Here is a 25,757-nt window from a genome sequence, read left to right on the forward strand (position 1 = left end):
TTGGACCAGTACCGTGATAGCAGCCCCTCAGTGGCTTGTAGGTTTTTCGTTTTTGTCAAGTCACTACTGAGGAGGAACATACTGGATGGATGGATGGATGGACAGCAGGTAAGTGTAATATGCTGAAGGGTATTTGTTACCATTGGAATACACTGTAACTAAGATAACAAACTCATCCTAGCTACTGCTCTTTATGTAGGACAAAACTAACCATTTTTATAGCCATAAGTCAAGTCTAAAGGTAATAGACTTTGCGTGGAGGTCACAACAACCACACTGTTCACAACACTTACATTCTATGAAAATAAGTTTTTCTCTTATATCCTATCCATTTGTCACCATATTCTGATGAAATAACAACTTTGCAGCTTCATTTGAACAATTTACAAAGTTTCTGTGTTTTGGAGAAAGATCGTTGTCTTAACACATAAATCATGAACATTAAACAATGTGTCACACTTTTGGATCTAATCTTCTGAATCTAACTTTATCCTCCCTGTGGCTCATACCTGTCTCACATGTAGAAATAATAACAAGAAAGAATGTATAAATACACTGATGGCCCATTCTTGAATTTCATTGTATGCCTGGGAAGATAAGCAATGGTTTACATTTGTATTATGTCTTATGAATTTGTAAAACTGATCTCATGAGTATAGCTTTGTGTGTGTCACGTTCTGATCTAATGCAAATCAGCGTTAGTAAAAAGAGTAAGGCCTGCACACTGAAAGTTTGGAAAAAAGTTTAAATTCCAATCAGATCTTCAATAGGTCAAAAATTCATCAACCTTTATTTTTCAAAAGGCCATTGAGGAGGCACCCTCATTTACAATGGCGTCAATATGTAAAACAATGCTTGCAAATAAAACAGCTAGCAATAAAAACAAGTGAATGATAGCTAAAAGTTAAAATACAAGATAATAAGCATGCCAAGGAGTAAATAATAAAATAGAATGAATAAATACAAGGAAGTATAAAGTAGGATGAATTAAATTAGCGCAAAATAAGCATAGCTGATTTCGGGTTCAATCTCAACTGCAACTGAATGGGCCAAATTAAAAGCCCCCAGGCATTAATGAGGGGCTTTCAGGCTTCTCAAAGGTGAGTGAAGTTACTTCAGATAACTAGGAGTGAGACCAATAACACACAAAGCCTGCAGCATTTCAATAACTGTGCAGTTAAAGTTCTTCCATTTGTTCCCCCTGCATTGGATATGAACAAAACTCAGTGGGAATCTTTAGGAGTTAGCACAGGATGGTGAGTTTAGTCAGGATTGCTGAAAGGCATCTTGAATTATGAACAAACACACAATAGATTACGCCCACTTATACAAATCAATGTGGCAATTCAGATATTGGTTAATACTTGCACTCAGAGCATGCGCATCAAAATTGGTAAAATTCTTTCACATTTTTGGTGTTATGGCACTCCCTAGAGATCGGGCTCAAAATGCTTCAGAAGGCCTATTCCTTATAACGGCCTGAAGATATGTACCCATAGACTGCAAAAAATATGATCATAGTCTTTATGACATCATTATGAAGCTCAGTGACTTTGGCTCTGGTCATCACCATCGCGTACCTGACTGACCAAATTTTAGATGAGATTCAGTTTAGATTCAACTTTATTGCCATTGTCAGAGTGCAGCACATAGACAACAAAATGCAGTTTAGCATCTAACCAGAGGTGCAAATAGTCAAAATATCCAAAATATAAATACATACAGGTAGTGCAATTGGCATGAGGTAACAGTATGAGGTAGGTGCAAGTATGCAAGTAATTTCTACGAGACTATAAAATGTGCTAATCCAAAAACTGGACAAAGAGGTGGAGCATGAGTGGAGCTAAGGTAGGCAGAATAAAGCCTGGTTGCTGAAATCTAGCCGCTAGCTGTCATGGCTAGCTGTCACTCAAAAAGACCATGCCTATAACTATAAGCATAACTTTGAGCCTTAATATATGTTAAACAAATAAATCATATAAAAAAATTCATGCCTCATACAGTTGTTGAAATTAGCTACAGACCAAAACTCTCATTTGTACCAAGCTATAAACATGTTTATTTCTGCTGTAAAGCAGGCATAACTTTTCAGCCCCAGAGGAATATAATGAAGAGTTACATGGTCACACAAAACTTAGGAATGTAAATCAAGAAAAAAAGTTAAGTAAACGGGTCATACAGTATAATACTGCCAAATGCTGTCTGCTAAATATATCAGAGCAAGCTTAATGAAAATTGGAAAAGTATGTAGACATTAAGCAACAGAATCATAAATATCATGGTAAGGTGGGATCCAATCTGGAACTGGGAGCACCTGTCCAGTAGTGGGATTTCATAGGTGTCAGCAGATGTCATTACCTCATAGAGTCAGCAACAGGGAGGTTATCAAACACCCTCGCATTGGCATCAACTGGTGGATTCAAGAGAATCTGATGCCCTGCACACCAATGAATGGATGCCATAGCTGCAGTGGTTGGCTGACTAGAGGTTAACATCAATCACAGATACATGTACAGGATTGAAGGTGATGTGGTAAGAAGACTTAAAACTATCTGCTCCTTTAATTCAGCACATAAGATGCGAAACATTTAGAAAACTCAAAAACATATTCTAGTTTGTTTTTGTCCAGGGTTTGGGTTGTCGGGGCTCCCGCCCACAACTGCCACCCATAATGCAAAGCACCGGCCCCTTCTGGTCCTTCCTGCGGGTGGTGGGCCTACGGGAAGGCGGGCCCACGTCGCTCTTTCAAGCTGTGCCCGGCTGGGTCCCGCGGGCAAAGACCCGGCCACCAGGTGCTCGCCTGCGAGCCCCAACCCCAGGCCTGGCTCCAGGGTGGGGCCCCAGTGACGCCAATCCGGGCAACAAGGGAACGCCTCGGGTTCCCCCTGGATGAGCTGGAGGAAGTGTCCAAGGAGAGGGAAGTTTGGGTAAATGGTAGACCCTTAAGGTTGTGAAGTACAAGGTCAAAGAGTGCTGGACCTAACAATATTTGAAGGGAAAATTTGTCCGACTGCATAGAGGACTGTATTATTTGCAATATTCTTGTTCATTACATTTTTATTGACCCTGTTTACTAAAATTTGGGTGTCCACAAAGTGTAAATTTCTGTTGTGAGTGGTAACATACAGTTTTAAAGATAAGCTAACACCACCACTCATTCAAACTTTAGTCAAGTCCTAAAAAACTCTAAGACATTACAGTAATGACAGAGGCACAAGACCAACAAGATGTTACCACCTGCTGATGAACTAGACAAACCCTGAGATGCACAACAGGTCAGCAAAAGCAGAAACAGCAGCAGACCTGGCTGCCAAATTCATTCATCTTTTGTATCGCCTATCCCTTTCGGGGTAACGGGGGGGCTGGAGCCTATCCCAGCTGTCAACGGGCGAGAGGCGGGGTACACCCTGAACCGGTCGCCAGTGTATGATTCTCTCATGGGGCACTCGGCAAAGCGCCCCTGACTTGCAGCTAAATAGCCAATGCGGTTATGGTTGCTAGGGAAAAATTATAAATAATTGGCCTATCAACGTCGCCAAATTTAACGCCTGTGGGGCGCTGGAAATGTAGCCCCAACTGCTGCGTAAAATGTGTGAAGGTTTAGGATTGCTACAGCTACGTGAGGAGCCAGCGATAGTTTTTTTTTTTTTTTTTTTTGTAGTGTGACTCCCAGACTCTGTCCCACGGGGAAAAAAAATATGGCGACGAGGAAGAGAGATGATGGCGATGGCGGTAACAACTGGAGTTCAAGAGCAGCTTCCACCAAATTCGGTGAAATCATTATTAATGTACCCTTTTGTGAGACGGATAACGGAGGAAAAACTTCTCGTTTAGGAGCTAGGACCCAACAAGCCTGAAATCAACATTTCCCAGCAAACCAAGGAGAAAGATAAATTGTACAAACTGAGTTTTTGTTGGAGCTGGTTCAACCATAAGATGTGGCTGGCAGGTTGTGGTGCACCCTATGCACTTTTCTGTACTTTTTCTGTTCCCCTGTATCCTCTTCAGAAGTGACAAAATGTGATTCAACTTGGACAAAGACTGGACTAACTGACTTAAAGCACCTCTCCGAACGGACCAAGAAGCATGAGAGAAGTTCACATGGAAAACTGCGTAAAGCTAGCTGTGTTCGGAAAGATTAACATAGCAACGCAGCTAGATGATGGGTACCGCATTACTGTAAGAAGGCACAATGAAGAGGTAGATAAAAAGCGTTATATTTTATCTAAGATCATCAATCGTGTAAAATTTTGTGGTGCTTTTGAATTAGCAATGCGGGGACATGATGAAAGGGATTCCTCAGACAACGCTGGAATATTCAGAGATTTAGTTGACTTAATGGCATCCATTGATCGGGACTTGAGGGAGCACCTTGAAAATGCGACCGTATTTAAAGGCGCTCGAAGACAGTTCAGAACGAGCTCCTGGACTGTGTGCTGGCAGTTCTGAGAGAACAGATCATAGATGAAGTAAAGAGAGCGGAGTTTTTAGCTATCCAAGCTGATGAAACTACCGACATTTCCATACACTGTCAGCTAGTCCTGATACTAAGATACATCGATGGACACAACAATATACAGGAGCGGTTCTATGAATTCATCAAGCTACCCAACAGCTGTGCGGATTCAATAGCCGGTGCCTTATTGGAGAGGCTGCACAGCATCCTTCCCGAAGGACAAGAAAAAAGTTGATCACCCAGGCATATTGTAGTGAGACAGCAGGCGGCGCTGTCTCCCTGCAAGTGACAATTTAATTAAGGACAAGGACAATTAATGACATACACCTGGAGAATGCCAGGTAGAGGGCAGAGGTGTTAAAAAGGGACGGTCATTTTTGTGAGGCAGGTCTTTTTCTACACACGTTTTGTGTGGCTGGTGGCTGGCAGTCCTTGGGGCTCGGGAGGGGTGTTCGCAGCTGGTTAGGGCTGCCGGCGCAAAGAAAGAAAGATAGGTGAGCTGTTCCCGTGAGGAGGGGAGGCTGGTCGCCTCTTTCAGATAGCCAGGGCCGGGGTCATAGTAGGGCTGCTGGTCGCTGCCTGTCACGAGCCATTTCCAGAGCGGGGCTCGGTCTGTCCGACAGTTGGCGCCAACGGGCGAGCTGAGTATTCTTTTTTGTGTTTTGTGTCTTTGTCTTATTATTGTAGTTGTGTCTTGTGTGTTAGGTTATGTTAGTTTATTTGTGTTATTAATTTATTTTAAATTGTGCGGGGAGCCGGCAGGCTGAATTGGGGCAACGGGTGGATGACAACCTTGGGTGGGATTAATACGGGCAGTAGCTCCAGCGTGTATGGTGTGCTGTGTAATGGAAGCGTGCAGTGGCGTGCTGTGATTTAATGCTAGACCAGTTTCTATCTAGCTCTTCCTGGTGTGGGGTGCGCTCTGTAGCCTGACTTGTAATTCCCCCTCCTGGCTGCCTGCCCGGCTCCGTCTTATACCTACGGTATTCCTGCGCCCTAATTTATTAACGTTTGTAAGCAGATTAATAAAGTATACATTTTATATATTACTGCTGCCCGTCTTGTGTGGGTTTGTTCGCCTCCCCTGACAGGAACCTTACTGTTAAATCCCAGGTGGGGTCAGGATTCCTCTGCCTGGCTTATGAGGTAAATTACAATATTATGGGGCAGCGGTAATGAGGGGTGCCACTGGAGGACTGCAGCGAAAGATACAGGACATCTATGCAAACGCTCACTACATTCACTGTTATGCCCATCAGTTAAACCTGGTAATGCAGCAGGCAACCTCCCACATCCCTCAGATCAGTCACTTTTTACTGACATGGGGGGATTTGCTTCTTTTTTCTCAAAATCGGGGAAGAGAACTGCAGTGCTAGATGAGATGGTGGCACACCGACTTCCAAGTGCATTGTCAACACTTTGGAACTTCAACAGTCGTGTAGTCAACACAGTCTATGAGCACAAGAATGATCTGGTGAATTGTTTTCAGACCATCCGGAACAGTGAAGAATTTGATAGCCTTACAAAGAGAGAGGCTGGAGGCTATGTGAGAATGCTGGAAGATGAAGCTTTCTGTTTTTTTCCTAGCCTTGTTCCATAAGATCATGCCACATGTAGACATGCTGTACAATCAGCTCCAGAAGAGAAACATTGATGCTGTCTACATTGCAGGAATCACCCAGACATTCATTAACTGCATGCAGGCTATCAGGTATGTTAAATGCACTATTATGTAGTCTAGCCTAATTTTTAATTCTCTGCATAAATTATGTGTAGCCTTAAATGCTTATGTCATCTTATTCAAATAATTAATTTATCTGTGAAGTTTAGATGAAATATAATTGCCAGTAATTATAACAGCCTTGGGTTTGGTTAATACATCTCTAACCAGTTTTCACAACTGACCCATAAAACTTATGTATTGGATCAGGGAGGCTGTTCCTAATCTGGCTGAGGATGGGGAGTACAGGGGACCTGTTCAGGAGCTACCCACAAAGAAACGGAGAACACTGGGACAAGACACGCAGCACCATTTGGCACTGGAGTTAAGCACTTGCTTACACACACAGAGGAACAGAGACACACACAGAGGAACAGAGACATCATCAAATAAAATCTAATGAAGATGCTCGCCACTTGATATAGTAGTCCAGACTCAAATGTATATTTTCGTCTGATATCTATGAATAATTACAGTTAACCATTTTGGTTTATTACACAATATAGGCTAGCTATTCAGAACATTGATTGTAGTGAGACATGTGAAGACCTAATTCTTTCCCTTTTTTAAAATTGTATATTATCACATAGGTATGTGACACCATCATGAGCCATGCCAAGGAGAGGTTTTCTTTCACCAAGCACCTCATCAGTGCCTCTCTCTTGCAAGGAGACTTGTTCCAACAACACAGCAGAAAGTTCTCAGATTCAGCACTGGAAACCACGGTGGAAGCCTATCCCTCATTGGACAAGGCCAAACTTAAAACAGAACTGTCCCTGATCTACGAGAATGAGGAGTTTCGGAGTTGCAAAGGTGCACTGGCTCTCTATCAGGTTTTGATGGAAAACAACCTTGGAGAAACATTTACTGAAACTGTAAGTCTTCTCAACATCATCATCACAACACCAATGACAACATCAGCGTCTGAGAGGTGCTTCTCTACCTTAAAGAGGATAAAAACGTTCCTTAGGAACACTCTGGCTATGCTCTCCGTTGAGAGGAAAATGACAAAAGACATTCCTGATTTCAACAGCAGGGTCATTCAAAATTGTGCCTCTCAAAAAGAAAGACAAACAAAATTCTTGTATAAATAAAACCTAGAGAGAGAGAGACAAACAAACACGCACGCACACACACAGAAACAGAGACACAGAGGGAAACAGAGAAACAGAGAGACAGAGAGGAACAGAGACACACAGAGAAACAGGAACAGAGACACAGAGACACACAGAGGAACAGAGAGAAACAGAGACACAGACACAGAGAAACAGAGACACACAGAGGAACAGAGACACACAGAGACACACAGAGGAACAGAGACACACAGAGGAACAAAGACACAGAGTGTCTTTTAAGTTTATTTTACATTCAATGGGCAATATGTAATAATATTATAATATTATATGTAATAATAATATAGTTGTGGAGACTGTTGTTTCTCTCAGGCTGTGACATGCAATGACAAATTTTGCTGCTTCTATGGCACTGATGCTATTTTCTCCAAGTAAATGTTGCATTTTTTCTTGATTAGAGAGAGTATTAAAATCATCTGTTTAATTTTTGAACTTGGTTCTCAATTCTTTGTATATGTTACATTTTAATAAGAAATGTTGTGTTTCATTCTCTCTTCATATAATAACTCAACCCACACTCACCTTAGACACTTCCCCCCTCCACTCACTCACTCACACACTGTTGATTTGTATAGATTCAGCTGGAATCATACCCTTGTTGTGAATTTATCCCTTGATTGTATTGTATAGTATTTTAAAGCATAAAGTGAAACGGGTGTGTTTTGGACCCAAATGCAGTACAACGGAGAGCAGGATCAGTTGGTAATGACTTTTATTAAATACCACCAGAAACAAGGTATGGATCAGAGTAAGTTCGTTCTCCGGGCTTAGCGTTCTCAAAATGTCTCTGGGGCTCAAGCCAGGGAACGAGAAGTGGCTTACCAAAGCCGCTGATGACGAGGAGGAAGCTCCGCCACCGAAGAAACAGCTGATCGAGCCGGCGCGCAGCGGAGTATCTTTCTTCAGCCGCTGATGATGAGGAGGAAGCTCCGCAGCCTGGAGAAACAGCTGATCGAGCCGGCGTGCAGCGGAGTAACCTTCTTCAGCCGCTGATGACGAGGAGGGAGCTTCGCAGCTGGAAGGAACAGCTGATCGTACAGCGGTGCCGGCGAGGAGAGAGCAGAGGGGTGGTCGGAGGCAGGCGGGGGGGTCGAAGCCAGATGAGCAGTCCACGGAAGCAGAAGTACCGAGGGGGAGCAGGCAAGAGGAAAGCCGAAGCCAGGCGGATGAACCGTTGCCAGCAGAGCAGTCAGACACCAGAAACGCTGAAGCAGAGCACGAGGTCAGGGACGGAAGGCAGGTAAGTTTACCGGGAGGCAGACGAGGAGAGCAGGTCGGGGACAGGCAAGGTCGGCAACGGGTGATCAACTTGGAAAGCGCTGGAAAGTCTTGCATACTGCAGAGGAACGATCTGGCAACGGGTGAGAGTGCTGGAGAGGCTTAAATGCAGGGCAGATTGTGATGAGCTGCAGCTGTGTCGGCAGGTGAGCAGAGTAGAGCTGATGAGGTGGGCGTGGCTGGCAGGTAGAGTGGAGCAGAGGGAGTGAGAGACCGAGACTGTGACATAAAGTCTAATATAGCTGTAAATTATTACTTTTTCTGTGAAAACTGTGAAATTAAATTAATTTGTGGAACTGTAGTCATTTTCCAACTGCTCATTTGAATGCTTATGCTAGATTAGGCAGGGAAATCTGTTGGCACACCAGCCCCACCAAGAATTTTTTTCACCAGCCGCCACTGGTGTCTGTCTCATGGGGTGTTTGTTTACCAGAAATATTGGCATGTCAGATGGGAGGTTAGCAATATTTCTCCTGGCCTTGGACCTCCCATTGGTCTTGGGCTACTTCTTGGGTTTTGGCCAGCCTTACTGCTTGTGGTGCGATTAGTTTCACATAGTGAGTATTATCACTCCTTTCGTCATTCAGAGTTAGTGGGTCATACCTGTTTTGCAGTGAGAGTTCAAGTGGTGAAGTGAGTGTTAGTGCCCTCTTACTTAATTTCTTGCTGGATTGCTGGCTGGCTGTGTCAGTAAGAAACATCACTAGGGAAGGCTAGTTTGCGGCCTCAGCAGCTAATCCAGTGGCTTTAGGACACATCAAGGACAGCATGTCAGCCAAATCTGTGATAGGATGCTCCACAGCTGAAATAATCCTGTGTATAAAAGTGTGTCAATTTTCAGCAACATGTATAGAGGCTGATACAGAAACAATGAATTGCTCATTCTCACATTTTTAATGCAGCCTTTCAATCTTCTTTTCAAGCTGTGCAATTCTCTCAGTCAGTCGCTCACAGTCTTTTGCCATATTCTCTCTATCCTGATCACAGGTTGCCAGTCATAGACACAACAAAGAGGCTTGCACTATTTGGAGGTCACGCTCACACAGTACCGAGAAAGAGTAAAAGTGATCAAAAACATGGTGGTAGCCTTCTGTTTCTTTCATTAATTTAAGTCTCTGTCATGTATAAGTATCCAGGATCCACTTTCCAAATCTTTTGGCAGAGAAAACAAGGATATCAGCAATAGAATGTAAGCAAGGCAGGGTGCATGCAGGAGAAGCCTTTGCTCTGAGCAGGAAGTAGGAGACTACATTAACTGCCACATTTACTGCTTTCAGACCTTGAACAAATTTCCATTCATCAGGCTGACCAACATGACTGATTTTCTGCACTGGAAACATAGGAGTAACAGCCCTTAACAACAATCCAAACACTGGTGCTATTCCTTGCACTGCTTACATGGATGACTTTGGTTTTATTCCTGCTGGTGTTGCACCTTCAATTAGCATATTTGCCTTTATAGACTGTATGGGATCCCATGTAACTTAGAGTCAGATATGAGACATGTCTGTTTGAGTGCACATTTGTGTGCATGAAAATGTGTTTGGCATATTGTTATGAGATACAGTAGCTTTAGAGTAGTTTCTTGGAATGTAAATTACCCAGTCAAGAGGAGTAGAGTCATGGCTATAATAAGAAGGGATAATAACCAAATCATATTTCTACAAGAAACTCATTTATCTCAAAGTGAACATGAAAAATGAAAGAAATTTGGGTATAAAAACACATTTTACAGCACCTTTAAGAGGTCACAAAAGAGGAGTAGCAATATTAATACACAACTCAACAACAATTTTGAATTAATCAAAGAGATTATTGATAGTGAGGGCAGGTATATCTTGGTGCAAGGCAAAGTAGAAAATAACTTGACCACCCTTCTGTGTGTTTATCTACCTCCACAAAGTGACCAAACTATTATGAAAAAGGTTCTTGAACTAATTGTTTCAGAATCACAAGGTACATTAATCTGTGCAGGACACTTTAACACAGTCAATTTTGAATCAGGATTCTAAACTGTATGCGTCTATAATGTCCAGAAGACTAGACTGTGTAATTCCAGAATTAACTGATACTGATCAAACCAGGTTTTTCTGAGGACACCAAACCCAAGATAATATGAGACACTCTCTCCATTTAATACACAACATCAAGAAAACAAATGCAGTGTTAATTAGTCTAGACGCTGAGAAGTCTTTTGACTGTGTCAGTTGGGATTATCTATTTTTAGACTTGGAGCATTTAGGCTATGCTGAAAGGTCAATTAATAGCATCAAAACGTCATATTCAGCCCCTACAGCAAGAATTAAGGTAAATGGATGTCTTACAAACCCCTCTCCCTACCATGTTTGCACTTTATATAGAACTGTTAGCACAAGCTATAAAGAAAATTGTAATATAGAGGGTATTATGGTCAATAACAGGGAAAATAAGATAGCATTGTACGCTGATGACATCTTGCTATATGTCAGTAATCCAGATAAATGCCTTTCCACCCTGTTGGATCTCCTTGATATATCTGGCACATATTCAGGATATAGACTCAATATACCAAAAACACAGATATTAACGTTTAATTACAACCCATCTCCAGCGCTCAAACTTCCCAATGACTAATCTCAAAAAGCAATTAAATACCTGGGAGTCTGGTTGATGCATGATCCTAATGATTTGTATCAAAAAAACAAAACAAAAAACAAACAAACAAACAAAAAAAAAACTGAAACGGTGAGTAAGAAAATTAAAGAAGATCTGAGTGCCCTTCTGAACTTAAGTGCAAGAATTGAGACCATAGAAATGTCTATTTTACATAGATTGTTCTATCTATCTATCTATCTATCTATCTATCTATCTGGTGTGATAATGGATATGAGGCAAAATAGAAGGAATTGGAGAGGGAATGTATACCTTACGTACTTGGTTTGATGTGGTAAAACAACTAAGTTTGTCTCCCCAGTTAAAAAAACTTAGGTCGCACTTAGGTGAAAGCGTGCAGATGGAGAGGGAGTGAAGAACAGAGAAGTTTAGTGTATTTTTGGAGGTCCCCTGACAGTCTAATGCTATAGCAGCATAATTAGGGGCTGGTCCAGGGCAAGCCTGAGCCAGCCCTAACTATAAGATTTATCAAAAAGGAAAGTTTAAAGCGTACTTCTAAATGCAGAGACAGTGTCTGCCTCCGGACAAAGACTGGAAGATGGTTCCACAGGAGAGAAGCTCGATAGTTAAATGCTCTGGCTCCTGTTCTGCTTTTGGAGACTTTAGGAACCATAAGTAAGCCTGCATTCTGGGAACACAGTGTTCTAGTGGGGTAATAAGGTACTATGAAGTCAACAGGTAAAAAGAATCAGAATCAGAATCAGAATCAGAAAAAGCTTTATTGCCAAGTACGCTTTTACACATACGAGGAATTTTTTCTGGTGAAATTGGTGCATGACACATCTACTAAAATAAGAGCATGAAATATAACAGTTTAAATATATATACACAAGTCTGTTTTTTGTTGTTGCTATTTACCGGAAACACAGTCTGTTTTTCAGAAGAAGTCCAAGTTGAGCGTTAATGTAACGCATAGAGTTATATTTATATCAATCAATGTGACAGAATGAGTCCGAGGTGGAATGTGAAGAGTGTCGGGGGGGTTCCGGGCCTTGTTGGTAAGGCTGACAGCAGACGGGAAAAAACTGTTCTTGTGGCATGAGGTTTTGGTCCTGATGGACCACAGCCTCCTGCCAGAGGGGAGTGACTCAAAGAGTTTGTGTCCAGGGTGAGAGGGATCAGCCACAATCTTTTCTGCACGTCTCAGGGTCCTGGAGGTGTACAGGTCCTGAAGAGATGAGAGATTGCAGCCAATCACCTTCTCTGCAGACCGAATGACACGCTGCAGTCTGCCCTTGTCCTTGGCGGTGGGAGCAGCGTACCAGACAGTGATGAAGGAGGTGAGGATGGACTCAATGATGGCTGTGTAGAAGTGCACCATCATTGTCTTTGGCAGGCTGAATTTCTTCAGCTGCTGTAGGAAGTACATCCTCTGCTGTGCTTTCCTGATGAGAGAGCTGATGTTCGGCTCCCACTTGAGGTCCTGGGAGATGATAGTTCCCAGGAAGCGGAAAGACTCCACAGTGTCAATAGTGGAGTCACAGAGGGTGATGGGGGCGGGTGAGGCTGAGTTCTTCCTGTAGTCCACAACCATCTCCACTGTCTTTAGAGCATGGAGCTACAGGTTGTTTTGATTGCACCAGGTCACCAGGTGGTCAACTTCCCACCTGTAGGCGGACTCGTCGCCATCAGAGATGAGTCCGATGAGGGTGGTGTCGTCCGCAAACTTCAGGAGCTTGACAAACTGGTGACTGGAGGTGCAGCTGTTCATGTACAGGGAGAAGAGCAGAGGAGAAAGAACACAGCCCTGGGGGGATCCGGTGCTGATGGTCTTAGCGTCGGAGAAGTGTTTCCCCAGCTTCATGCACTGTTTCCTGTCAGACAGGAAGTCTGTAACCCACCTGCAGGTGGAGTCAGGCACGCTCAGCTGGGAGAGCTTCTCCTGAAGCAGAGTTGGGACGATGGTGTTGAAGGCAGAGCTGAAATCCACAACAGGATCCTAGCGTAGGTTCCTGTGGAGTCCAGGTGCTGGAGGATGAAGTGGAGGGCCAAGTTGACTGCATCGTCTACAGACCTGTTGGCTCTGTAGGCAAACTGCAGGGGGTCCAGGAGAGGGTCAGTGATGTCTCTGAGGTGTGAGAGCACAAGGCGCTCAAAGGACTTCATGACCACAGAGGCCAGGGCGACGGGTCTGAAGTCATTAAGTCCTGTGGTCCTTGGCTTCTTGGGAACAGGGATGATGGTTGAAGACTTGAAGCAGGCTGGTACGTGACATGTCTCCAATGAGGTGTTAAAAATGTCTGTGAATACTGGAGACAGCTGATCAGCGCAGTGCTTCAAGGCAGATGGGGATCCGGTCCAGCTGCTTTCCGGGGGTTCTGTCTCCTGAAGAGTCTGTTGACGTCCCTTTCATGGATGGAAAGAGTCGTCACTGAGGTGGGTGGGGAGGGGGGGGGGGGGCCTTTAAGATGGGCATTGGTGGAGGTGACTGGAGCTGGAGCTGTTCAGAGGTGTCGTGGGGGATGGTTGCTGGACTGTCCCTTTGTCCTTCAAAGCGGCAGTAGAACTGGTTCAGGTCGTTGGCTAGGCGTCGATCGTTGATGGAGTGGGGGGCTTTAGGCTTGTAGTTAGTGATCTGCCTGAGCCCTTTCCAGACAGACGCAGAGTCGTTAGCTGAGAATTGGTGTTGGAGCTTCTCAGAGTACAGCCGTTTAGCCTCTTTCACCGCCTTGCTAAACTTGTACTTTGACTCTTTGTATCTGTCTTTGTCCCCACTCCTGAAGGCCTCTTCCTTTGCCAACCTTAGCTGCCTGAGTTGGGCTGTGAACCAGGGTTTGTCATTGTTGTAACTCACCCTGGTGCGTGATGGAACACAGCAGTCCTCACAGAAGCTGATGTAGGACGTCACAGTCTCCGTGTACTCATCCAGACTGTTGGTAGCAGTCCTGAACACATCCCAGTCAGTAGAGTCCAAACACGCCTGGAGATCCTCCACAGCCTCGCTGGTCCACTTCCTTGATGTCCTCACTACAGGTTTGCAGAGCTTTAGTTTCTGCCTGTACGCAGGAATCAGGTGTACCATGACGTGGTCAGAGTGGCCCAGTGCAGCACGGGGGACGGCGTGATAAGCATCCCTGACGGTGGTGTAACAGTGATCCAGAATGTTCTCCTCTCTGGTCGGGCATTTGATAAACTGTCTGTATTTAGGGAGTTCGTGGGTGAGGTTACCTTTGTTAAAGTCGCCAAGGACAATAACTAAGGAGTCCGGGTTGGTCTGCTCCACACGCAGTATCTGGTCAGCGAGCATACGCTGTGCGTCCTGCACGTTGGCTTGCGGCGGGATGTAAACGCCGACCAGAATGAATGAAGCGAACTCACGGGGTGAATAAAAAGGCTTACAATTAATGGTGAAAGATTCCAGGTCAGGAGAACAGTGCTGCTGGATCAAAAAGCAGTGTTTAATAACACTCCTAAAATTAAGTCATATTTCTCTTTGTATAAAAGCTAGCTATAAAGCTATATTTGTTGGAGAAATTGTGGGGATTACGAAGCAAACAGCGGCAGGTGTTGCCACCCCCAAAAAGCCCTAAGTCTCTAGCTAGACTCTTTTCTTCTGTTACCCTGTGATACAGACTGTTTAGTATTTGAATATTCTGGATTTCACGGTGCTAGGCAACAATGTTGTTGGACTGTGCTGTTGTTGTTTGTGTTGTGTTGTTTCTGGTTGTTGAAAATGCAATAAAATTGAAGTAAAAAACAAACAAAACAAAATGTGTTTGGCAGTGCTGTTTAAACATTTTGAATTATGGGTTATAGAAAACATGGGGTGTTTCAGTTTCCTCAGTTGGTGGTCTTCTCTACCCGACTGACCCACAAACCCAAATCCTGCCATTCTCTATTTGGAGCTTTAGCTAGAGAAACATGTGGACTGAAGCTGACACAGAAAACTCACCTGGTAACATAACTCCTCCAGCACAAAACTATCCAATCTATTCTTAAAACATAAAACAATTTCAACTCATATTAAACATTTTGCCCCAGTGAGCAAAATGCAATGCAATAAAGTCTGTCTGAATATCTGTTCTAGCCCTGAGTCTATAATCTGCCACTCATACAGACACAGCAGCTCTTCTGGGATATATCTATTTGTTGAGCTACTTCTTCCTGAATGACCACAAATTGTCCCTGTTTAATTTACAACCAAGGTGTTGTCCAATGCAGATGAGGTGAAACAACCATCGTTGCCTGTAAATACACGATAGGCCAATCCCACTTGCACCAATCAATACAGCACTTCAGATGTTGGTTAATACTTGGCCCCAGAGCATGCACACCTACATGTGTGAAAATCTGCTCAATGGCTTTTGAGGTACACATTCTTGGCATTTGTTCACTATGCCAAGAACTATTGGTCAGGCTTCACTATTGGTCAGTCTTAAAATGCTCAGAGGGCCTATTCCCAAACATGGCCTGAGGATATGTACCAAGATTTATGATGACTGGATGAACTGTTAATTAGTTATGCACATTTTCATGCTTTATTTTCTTGCATTTTTTTTTCCACTTTTCTGTATTTGTGTTCTTGTCCCTGCTGTTCTCACTAGTTTTAAGTGGGTGAGTACTTGGGAAAGGTGATGTCCCATTCTTCTATGCAAGAGTTACAGTTCAGCAAGATTTCAATCAGAATCTGGTAACAGTTGTGCGGTTGCTTGCTGAGGTTGGTGGTTCAATCCCTGGCCTTGGCAGTCCACATGACTACTATCCTTGGGCAAGATACTGAACCGCAAAACTGCCCCCGATGCTGCGCCATTGGTGTGTGAATTCATATGTACGTCACTTTGGGCAAAAGCATCTGCCAAATGACTAATTGTAATTGTAATTTAACTTTGAGGGTTGTTTTATTAGTTATGAATATTTTATGTTGATATATTTAATGATTTAGAAATAAGTTTTGAAATGAACTTTTAAGGGGCTTAAAGAACTCTGCTGGTACACACTAGAGATAGTGTCTCAGCAGCTGGGTTCAACATCTGGTGGGAAGCTTAAGACAAGAAGAGTGCAGGCTGTTATAGCAGCACATTAATAGCCATGATTTTTAAGTTACATGTTCAACTATCATTTACAGTATGAGTATGATGTTCAAGTGTTGACTTACTTCTGGTCCTGTACTTTGAAAAAATAACGGCCAGATTTGCTGAAGATATTCTTTACCATGAACAAATGAATCCAGACTAAACTGCTTATATACAGTGATGAGCAGCAACTCTTACACAGGTTAACCTGTATGTTACTAGATGGAATATGGCACTTGGACCTCCCCTGTCCATAATCATCAAGTTAGGGGCCAACCATGAATTACTGTCTACATCCAATGTCTACCTACAACTGTCTGTCTGGGACACTGCGTAAAATGTAAATAAAACAAATGAAATAATTTGCTAATTCTTTTTGACATATACTCCATTGAAAACTGAACATAGATAATATGTGTAATATTTTATCTCATAACTTGATTGTTTTTGTTTTTTATTTAAATATAGGCTTATTCTGAAATTGATGCCAGTAACATGTTTAAAACAAGTTGGAACAGGGGCAACAAAAAACTGACTTGACTCATTCACAAACAAGGATGGGCCGAGGTTCACACCTTGTGAAGTGCATGAATGTTTAATTGTATACACTGGCTCAGGAAGAGCTTGTAAAACCATTGTTGGTAAACACAGTTCATTGCAGCATCTACACAAACAATTTAAGATTCTAATAACATTTAAAATGTTTCTTCAGAAACACTAAACATGTAATATTTTCTTTCTTGCCAACTCATTCAACTAACATATCTGACCAATACAAAAATCTGTTGAATCAAAATTAGGATTACACATTAACTTAATATGGCAAAACATAAAACAAAGAACATAGGTTCCATCACTCAAAGGGATTATAGAGACACACTTCAACACTAGATGTTGTTCATCAGGTCACACAAAAACCAATAGTATCATTGTACATTATATACGTATACACTATGTACTCTTTATCTGAAGCAGGTGCTTAGTGACACTTTTAAAGTCTTCACATCACACACACATGTGCCTGAGGTCCCCTAGTGAACCACTGCAATTGTTCATTGACAACATCCAGTGATCCTTTTTTTTTTGTTTTGTTTTTCTAAATCAAGACACATTACATTTGATATCTGGGTGAAAGCAAAATGGAAGTTCTGGGGATAAACTTCAAGTGTTTTAATGACATAGTGAAATAAAAGGCAAACTAATAAATAAAAATAATAAATGCATGAGAAACTACTTAAAATGTAGAATGAATCAGTTAAATCTCGCAGTTCAAGTGAAGTCTGAGGAGCTCTAAGAAAAGTCTGTGACACTTAAGTGTTTTTCAGGTCCGTTTGAGAAACTCGCAAGTTGTTTTAATGAAAAGCTGAGGGCCAGGGGAATATTTTGCTTGGTCTGAAGTTAGCTCTGTTTCTCAGGCTTGTCCACCCTGTGGGTTGGAAAACTTAATATACACTTTGGTAAGAACATTTTGTAATTTAAAACTACTGAATAATTTAGCCTAATGCTGGCTGAACTGTAGTCAACTACAAAGTTGTCCCACGGAGATAAATGAATTGTCAAATTGCTAAATATTAAAATCAGAATATCGCACTCTAGTTGGTTGTGGAAAACCTTCAGTGAATGTAACAGATGAATTGTATAACAATGGTTTGTAAACGGCTTTCTGGGATTGCTTGTCTCAATGCAGGGACTTGACTGCGTGTGACTGCATGTGTGTGTATGTGCATGTGTGTGTGGGTGTGCAACTGGTATGTTTGGGTATCAGATATAACTAGCTGCTAGAATTTTGTCACGGTTTTCTTCGTATTGGTGCAGCATCTTCTGGAGGTCATGGTCAGCAGGAATCACCTGCAAAAAAACATTTTTTTTTTTCTATTAAAGTAGTATAAACACATCCGAATTAAAGGCCAGCAGTTGCTGCAGGACAAAGGAACTAGAGATTTCAAGACCACTACAATAACTGGACATACACAGAGGCATTAAGTGGGAGCACATGGCATGATACGAGTCAGTGGCAAAAGGTCATTTGTGTGGTTACCTTAAAATACCTGGACATATTATGCTGTATGTACAGTATAATGACAAACCAAAGCAAAGACTGAAGTGGATGTGAATGGTTACTCACCAAAACAGGAGCAGGAAGAGGGAAGGAGGTGCGCTTGATGAGCCAATCCTCATACAGCTGGTGGATGGATTTCAGATACTCCTTATGGATAGATGGATGTGCGCGCGCACACGCACGCACACACGGACGCACACACGCGCACACACACACACACACACACACACACACAGGTGACCAATTCTCTTCACAATTCTCTAAAAACCCATTAATTTCCTAAGTGGTTTGAATTGACAGTTTGTCTGTTCTGTTAAGTGAAACCACTTGTTTGAGATTGCGTCCTTACCAATGGAATGACTTTCTCCTCCTCTCTGCATCTCTGCTTTAACCTCTTATAACAGGTCTGAGGAGAAGTCTGCAGGTAGACTGGAGCCAGAGGAAACAGTGACAAGAAGTAAATTAACAAGCTGTTACAGCTTACAGTGTGATTAAAAAAAAGCTGATTTTCAGTGCTAAATAATGTTGCCACTTCTGTCACTGGAATGTATTCAACGATAATATACTTAGTATCACCTTCACAGAGCAAACAGAACTTGCCTATCTAATGTCTAATAAAGAAGGCATATTGTAAAATAAATTCATTGTTTAGGGTTGATCTGGAAGGTAAGTTCTTAAAGCTGCAAGCTTGACAAACTGACAGAGCAAAGAATATGTCATGTAATATTTCACTTTGCTGTTGTTGATATGCAATGAAAATTTTATTTACTGATTAGGTAACATGAACATGAATATATTATTTTATGATGTCAGAAAATGTAACCACACTGAGGCAAATGGTGGATAGATATTATCATCATTAAAAACATTACAGATTTCAGTTTATAGTCATTAGTCAACAATCATTATGATTGTTTTCTCAGTTTCTTTGAGTTTCTGCCAGAAATATAAAAAAAACATGACACTACTTATCTTTATTATAATTTTTACTTAAAGTATGTGTTTGTATTTCTGCTTTGTGTATTCTCACCAATCAGATCCACAGGAATGAAAATGTTAGTTGTGATCCAATCAAACCACTCGCCAAGAACAGCATAGTCCACATCTGGCATATTCCCACTGTAAAAAAAATATGACCCCCCCCCCCAACCAAAAGGGCATCAGAATTTAACATGTCAGTGTGCTGTTGAACTAGGCAATATCTAATATAAACCATGATATGATCAAAATTTGCAAACCATTTAAGATTTTTCTGTACAGTTTATGATTCCTTTAATACTTCATTTAAGTCAACCAGCTTGTTTTATGGTGATACTGGATTAACCAAACAGTTGAATCAATGTTATGAAGTATCTTAATGAGGTGGTAATTAATTTACTGTATAATCCAGAGGTTTGAGAAAATATAATATGTTGTGATACATATACATCCCAGGTCCTAAGAGGTATTAAATTTAGACTAAGAGCTTCAAGTGTTACACAACAGAATCCATCTGAAATTGTATGATGTATTCATCTAGTCTCTTGGTCTGATTAGGGACTGAAGTTATACCTTCTGAAGAGATTCTCCACAAAGATGTACTTGGCACTGAAGATGGACCTCTCCATCATCCTGACAGGAGCTAACTACAACCAACAAGAGACTTTAAGTACAAACAGCTGATTTTCTGATGAGGTCATACAATATAGTTGCAACACCAGTCCACACCTAACAACATGTTTGTTAGCACTGCAGATAGACAGTGTATATCAACTAGTATTGAATAAAATGGGCGTGTTTCTAGTTAACAGTGCACTTACTATGGCTGACAGGTGTCTATCCAGCATGGTGAGTTGAACATAGGTCTGCAGTGTGATGCCCCAGCGCTCAGGATCCTGATACATCAGTGCCTGCAAGGACAGAAACAAACACCTTACACAACCAGCATGGTGAACATACAAGGAATCACTTCAACTACTAGCAGAACTACTGGACCCCAGAGAATGGATCTTGATATTTTTTGGTAACATTTCTAAATTTAGTGCCACCATTAGGCTGTGTATATCCAGTACACAGGGTACATCCATATCAACGAGATAGATTTCCATCAAATTAAAGCATCACTTCACCCAAATTCAAGAAAAAAATCTCCCCTCCCTCTACTGGTATCTAACTGTGTAGGTAGTTTAGAAGTCTCTGAAATTGCAACAGACAATGCAGCTCCCAGGGGCTTATAGTAGGTCTGGATATCTTAGTCACAGAACATATCCTGCAAGTACTTTTAGGTCTAGACCTGATTAAAAAAAGTCTAATAATAGCACTATCATGCACAATACCAAAGGATTATGTCCATGGACATTCCTCCATTTAGAGACTGGTTCTGTAAGGACCTGGAACAACAAGAAAGGAGAGATTAATAATGTATGATGTTAATGAACGTCTCAAGTGACTGGGGGTTGCCAAATCATGACTCAACAGTAACCCTGTTTTCATCCTTTTGAGGGAATGGGATTCAAAGTATTCAGGCAACGGTTGAAAGCACAAGGTGTATTTTATCTTAAACAAATTCAATCCAAGATCATAGTCTAAAAAAATAAATAAATAAATGAATAATATATATATATATATATATATAATTTTTTTATGTGTGTGTGTAATATATACAAATTTCTTTTTTCAGGTTTCCCCTCCAGGAATTGAATCCGTTACGGTGAAAAACAGTGATTGTTACATGGCAGTCTCTCATGCAGTCTGTGCATGTCAGATATTTTCCTTTAGAAAAGACCACAGTCTTTTGGGTTGTTCACCCTCATATCAAATGGCAGCTTTGTTACAACTCAAGGCAATTACAGTGGTAATTTGAGTGATGGGGAGCACCTGCACACAAATCTATGCAATCTTGCTGTTTAAGGACTTTGCTTTGTTATACCTCTATATTGCTGGTTTTGCTGAAATACTCCAGACATGTTGTCTTCCCACTGGCAATGTTCCCCTCAATACAGATCTAAAACAATGACAGAGAGACAGGTGTTAAAGGCCGGCCCACAGAAATGATGAAGAAAAGGGATGAAACTATGACGTGGTATTTTAGTAAGTGAAGTATAATGATTAGTATTTCATCACTGTAAATAGGTAATACTGTAAACCACAGTAGAAAACGCAGCCAACGTTATGAGTGTAGGTCATTTTCAGGTATGCACTGTACTGAGAGGAGGGAAAATTAAATCTCAGATCATGGATCACACAGTGGACACTCACCACTTTCTTATCCTCTCCATTTCGCACCAGCTTCCCTTGGAAGAAAGACAACATAGTGAGGTCAGACTTCATCCTCTACAGCTCACCTGGACTCAGGTCACTAGACTACAGCAAGTTCAGAGGGGCACAAAGACGTTAAAATGCACAACAGGTACAGTACAGTGTACCCGGCCCCTTTGTAGAAAACCAGGTGGACAGGTTTGTTCTGGCCATGTATTCCAGAAAACTGAATTGAAATGAAATGACAGTGACTATGCAGTTTAAGTCATTTTAATTTGAGAGTATTTACAGTGGGGCAAAAAAGCAGTTAGTCAGCCACCAGTTGTGCAAGTTCTCCCACTTAAAAAGATGAGAGGCCTGTAATTTTCATCATAGGTATACCTCAACTATGAGAGACAAAATGAGAAAAAAAAAATCCAGAAAATCACATTGTCTGGTTTTTAAAGAATATATTTGCAAATTATGGTGGAAAATAAGTATTTGGTCAATAACAAAAGTTCATCTTAATACTTTGTTATATACCCTTTGTTGGCAATGACAGAGGTCAAACGTTTTCTGTAAGTCTTCACAAGGTTTTCACACACCGTTGCTGGTATTTTGGCCCATTCCTCCATGCAGATCTCCTCTAGAGCAGTGATGTTTTGGGGCTGTCGCTGGGCAACACGGACTTTCAACTCCATCCATAGATTTTCTATGGGGTTGAGATCTGGAGACTGGCTAGGCCACTCCAGGACCTTGAAATGCTTCTTACGAAGCCCCTCCTTCGTTGCCTGGGCGGTGTGTTTGGGATCACTGTCATGCTGAAAGACTCAGCCACGTTTCATCTTCAATGCCCTTGCTGATGGAAGGAGGTTTTCACTCAAAATCTCACCATACATGGCCCCATTCATTCTTTCCTTTACACGGATCAGTCGTCCTGGTCCCTTTGTAGAAAAACAGCCCCAGAGCATGATGTTTCCACCCTCATGCTTCACAGTAGGTATGGTGTTCTTTGGATGCAACTCAGCATTCTTTCTCCTCCAAACACGACAAGTTGAATTTTTACCAAAAAGTTCTATTTTGGTTTCATCTGACCATATGACATTCTCCCAATCGTCTTCTGGATCATCCAAATGCTCTCTAGCAAACTTCAGACGGGCCTGGACATGTACCGGCTTAAGCAGGGGGACACGTCTGGCACTGGATTTGAGTCCCTGGCGGCGTAGTGTGTTACTGATGGTAGCCTTTGTTACTTTGGTCCCAGCTCTCTGCAGGTCATTCACTAGGTCCCCTCGTGTGGTTGTGGGATTTTTGCTCACCGTTGTTGTGATCATTTTGACCCCATGGAGTGAGATCTTGCGTGGAGCCCCAGATCAAGGGAGATTATCAGTGCTCTTGTATGTCTTCCATTTTCTAATAATTGCTCCCACAGTTGATTTCTTCACACCAAGCTGCTTACCTATTGCAGATTCAGTCTTCCCAGCCTGGTGCAGGTCTACAATTTTGTTTCTGGTGTCCTTTGACAGCTCTTTGGTCTTGGCCATAGTGGAGTTTGGAGTGTGACTGTTTGAAGTTGTGGACAGGTGTCTTTTACACTGATAACGAGTTCAAACAGGTGCCATTAATACAGGTAACGAGTGGAGGACAGAGGAGCCTCTTAAAGAAGAAGTTACAGGTCTGTGAGAGCCAGAAATCTTGCTTGTTTGTAGGTGACCAAATACTTGTTTTACCGAGGAATTTACCAATTAATTCATTAGTATATTCAGTAGTATATCACTTTGTGTTGGTTATCTAGTGTTAAGGCAATGTTTTTGGGAGAGGCCACACAAATAATGAAACAAAAAAGAAATTAAAGCCAGTGAAGTCAGATTAGAGAGAAACAGGTTCACGAAAATAACGTTTATCATTTCAATTTTCCATACATAAACTCAATATTGAAAAACTGAATACAATTTTCCAAAATTCTATTTTTAATTCATCAAGTACTTTCAAAGATTAAGATTTTTAAGTCACTTTTATAATGTTCTATTTGTAGAATTCTAGAAAAAAAAAACTATGAAAAAACAGAATATCAGAGATTTTATCTAAGGATCTAACTTAGGTGTGTTTATAAATTATTTTTTCTAATTCAACATTACAATACATTACAATATAGATAAAAACGTTTGAACTCGGCTCAGAACAGGATGAAAGAAAAGGCATGAAAGTGGAGATCCTATTTATTTTTATTTATTTATTTATTTATTTATTATTGGGCAAAAGCTCGTACAAAATCAATGGCTGTGTCTGCTTAACACCACACATAGTTTCACCTGAGGAAATGTATCTAATTTAATAGTGGGACTGAAGTGTCTTACAGAGGCTGTAGCAACTTCTTTTCGGTAACTGCCTCATTAAAACAAGTATGAAAGGACAGGTGGGACAGGTCACCTTTTCACCAAAATGTAACTGTAATACATTGATCACCGGCTAAATGATGAACAGACCTGTACTGAAGCATGTTTATATAGACAGTTCTAAATGCTGAATGTTGTAGAGGAGTGCTGAAGGAATGTCTTGTGTTAAGATATGAGGGTCCTATGGGAGCAGCTGCAGTCGGGGAGCAGGTTAACCACAGCTACATCACTTCAGCAGACGTGAGGGAAAGAGAAACTTTTATTCAAGAGCTCAGAGAACACATCACTTACCTGCTGGAGCATCTACACAGAAACATTTCGACATGTCTAGCACCAATTCCTCAACTTTACAGTGCTAGTCTAACGCTGCTTAACTCGGCTACCGTTAGCAATTTAGGCTAACATATTTAGCTTTTATCGTCCTGGTCAATACGGAAAAATCATTATATACGGCTCTCGGGTTATAACGCCATACTGTAATGTATTATTATTATTATTATTATTATTATTATTATTATTGCCTATGGACTCCTCATGCGATAAGGCTGCATTGGTGACAACAGGGAGTCGCCTGCGTGCGGTTCAGGGATTAAAAAACACTCTAAAACAGAAGTGAGTACACTGTTGGCTAACACCTGTATTGAATGCTGTGTACTGTATCTCAATTTATTGACAGGGACCAAAAGCCAAGGCCAAAAGGCAGCACCATCACTTACGTGTAATAACATGCTTCATGCCGCTACGTGCTCTGCTCTGGATGAGTGTGACGCTGCCAGCAGGTAACTTAATGCCTCCATTACATCCAACAACACGACATGATGATGGAGCCACGGCACACTGAACAAATATGAGTCTCACATGCCTGAACAATAACGACACACGAACACCAGCTACAGACATCTCGTAGCACGTTCACACACAGATATGGTTACATGTTTTGTCACTGGCGTGTATCAAAGAGGAAGCTGCAGGATTTCTTCTTCGTGGCATTAAGCAACATTACAGACGCACACCGCCATCTATTGTACAGGGAGGTGTACGGTCATGTCACTTATCAACCGAGTGCTCCAAATCCTCTCTGCAAAATACCACACTGTGCTTTTTAACGTTTCCTGACCTGCATACAGTTGTCCTCACAAGCTCTAAGCTTATAAGCCATAACCATGTTTTACATCTTCTCTCATTCCATACCTACTTGTAACCCAGTGAGGCCTTGGCTAAACTCAATGCCACCTGGGGAATTTCACTCAGGGAATACATCATAATAGTAATTTTTACTTTGACCACACAGGTAAGCTTCACAAGAAGTAAACAGAAACGTGGTTTTGAGTTAATAAAAAGTTTTCTTTTTGCTTTTAATCTCCTTCAGCAATTAACAACATCACAAATTATATGACATAAAAGAACATAAAAACTGAACGAAGATTGTTCAATGTCTAGGCCTCAGTGATTTTAGAATAATTAAAAACATGCCAAGAAGCACCTAATATATATAGTAGCAAATATATATAGTAGCAACCCTGCAGTGACACAGTCAGGCATGTTCTATTGCAGGCATCTCCAAACTATTCCACAAAGCAGCAGCACACCAGACTTGACTCATTTCATCAGCTGATCTCAGTCTTCAGAGAGCTGATTGGTCAGACTTCGTGCTCTTGATTGGTTGGAGGAAAAACCTGCAGCCACACAGCCCTTTGTGGAATAGTTTGGAGATGCCTGTTCTATTGTGATGTCCGACTGTCCTTGAACGTGTTCAATAGGGAAGTATGTGGTTGGATGAGAGAGCGAGGGGGTGGGTGTGTGTGCCGTGTTTTTGTGTTGAGGGATGCGGAGGT

General features: G+C 41.7%; 1 protein-coding gene across 2 annotated transcripts; it reads right to left on the minus strand.

Moving 5' to 3' along the window:
- Positions 1-16,827: 16,827 nt before the first annotated feature.
- Positions 16,828-24,895, minus strand: tk2 (thymidine kinase 2). 2 transcript variants are annotated; one of them, XM_076743055.1, is made up of 10 exons: positions 24,639-24,895; positions 21,548-21,582; positions 21,219-21,293; positions 20,626-20,679; positions 20,110-20,199; positions 19,862-19,935; positions 19,341-19,429; positions 18,660-18,739; positions 18,377-18,457; positions 16,828-18,099 (listed from the first exon to the last, which is right to left on the minus strand). In XM_076743055.1, the coding sequence occupies exons 1-10, from the start codon at positions 24,820-24,822 to the stop codon at positions 18,013-18,015; spliced, it is 849 nt and encodes a 282-aa protein (XP_076599170.1). In that variant the 5' UTR covers positions 24,823-24,895; the 3' UTR covers positions 16,828-18,012. The 2 variants fall into 2 exon arrangements, with proteins under 2 accessions (XP_076599170.1, XP_076599171.1); XM_076743056.1 differs by having other exon boundaries at positions 21,548-21,577; positions 24,639-24,788.
- Positions 24,896-25,757: the final 862 nt, after the last annotated feature.

The sequence above is a fragment of the Chaetodon auriga genome, chromosome 11, assembly GCF_051107435.1.
Source record: "Chaetodon auriga isolate fChaAug3 chromosome 11, fChaAug3.hap1, whole genome shotgun sequence".
Taxonomy (NCBI): domain Eukaryota; kingdom Metazoa; phylum Chordata; class Actinopteri; order Chaetodontiformes; family Chaetodontidae; genus Chaetodon; species Chaetodon auriga.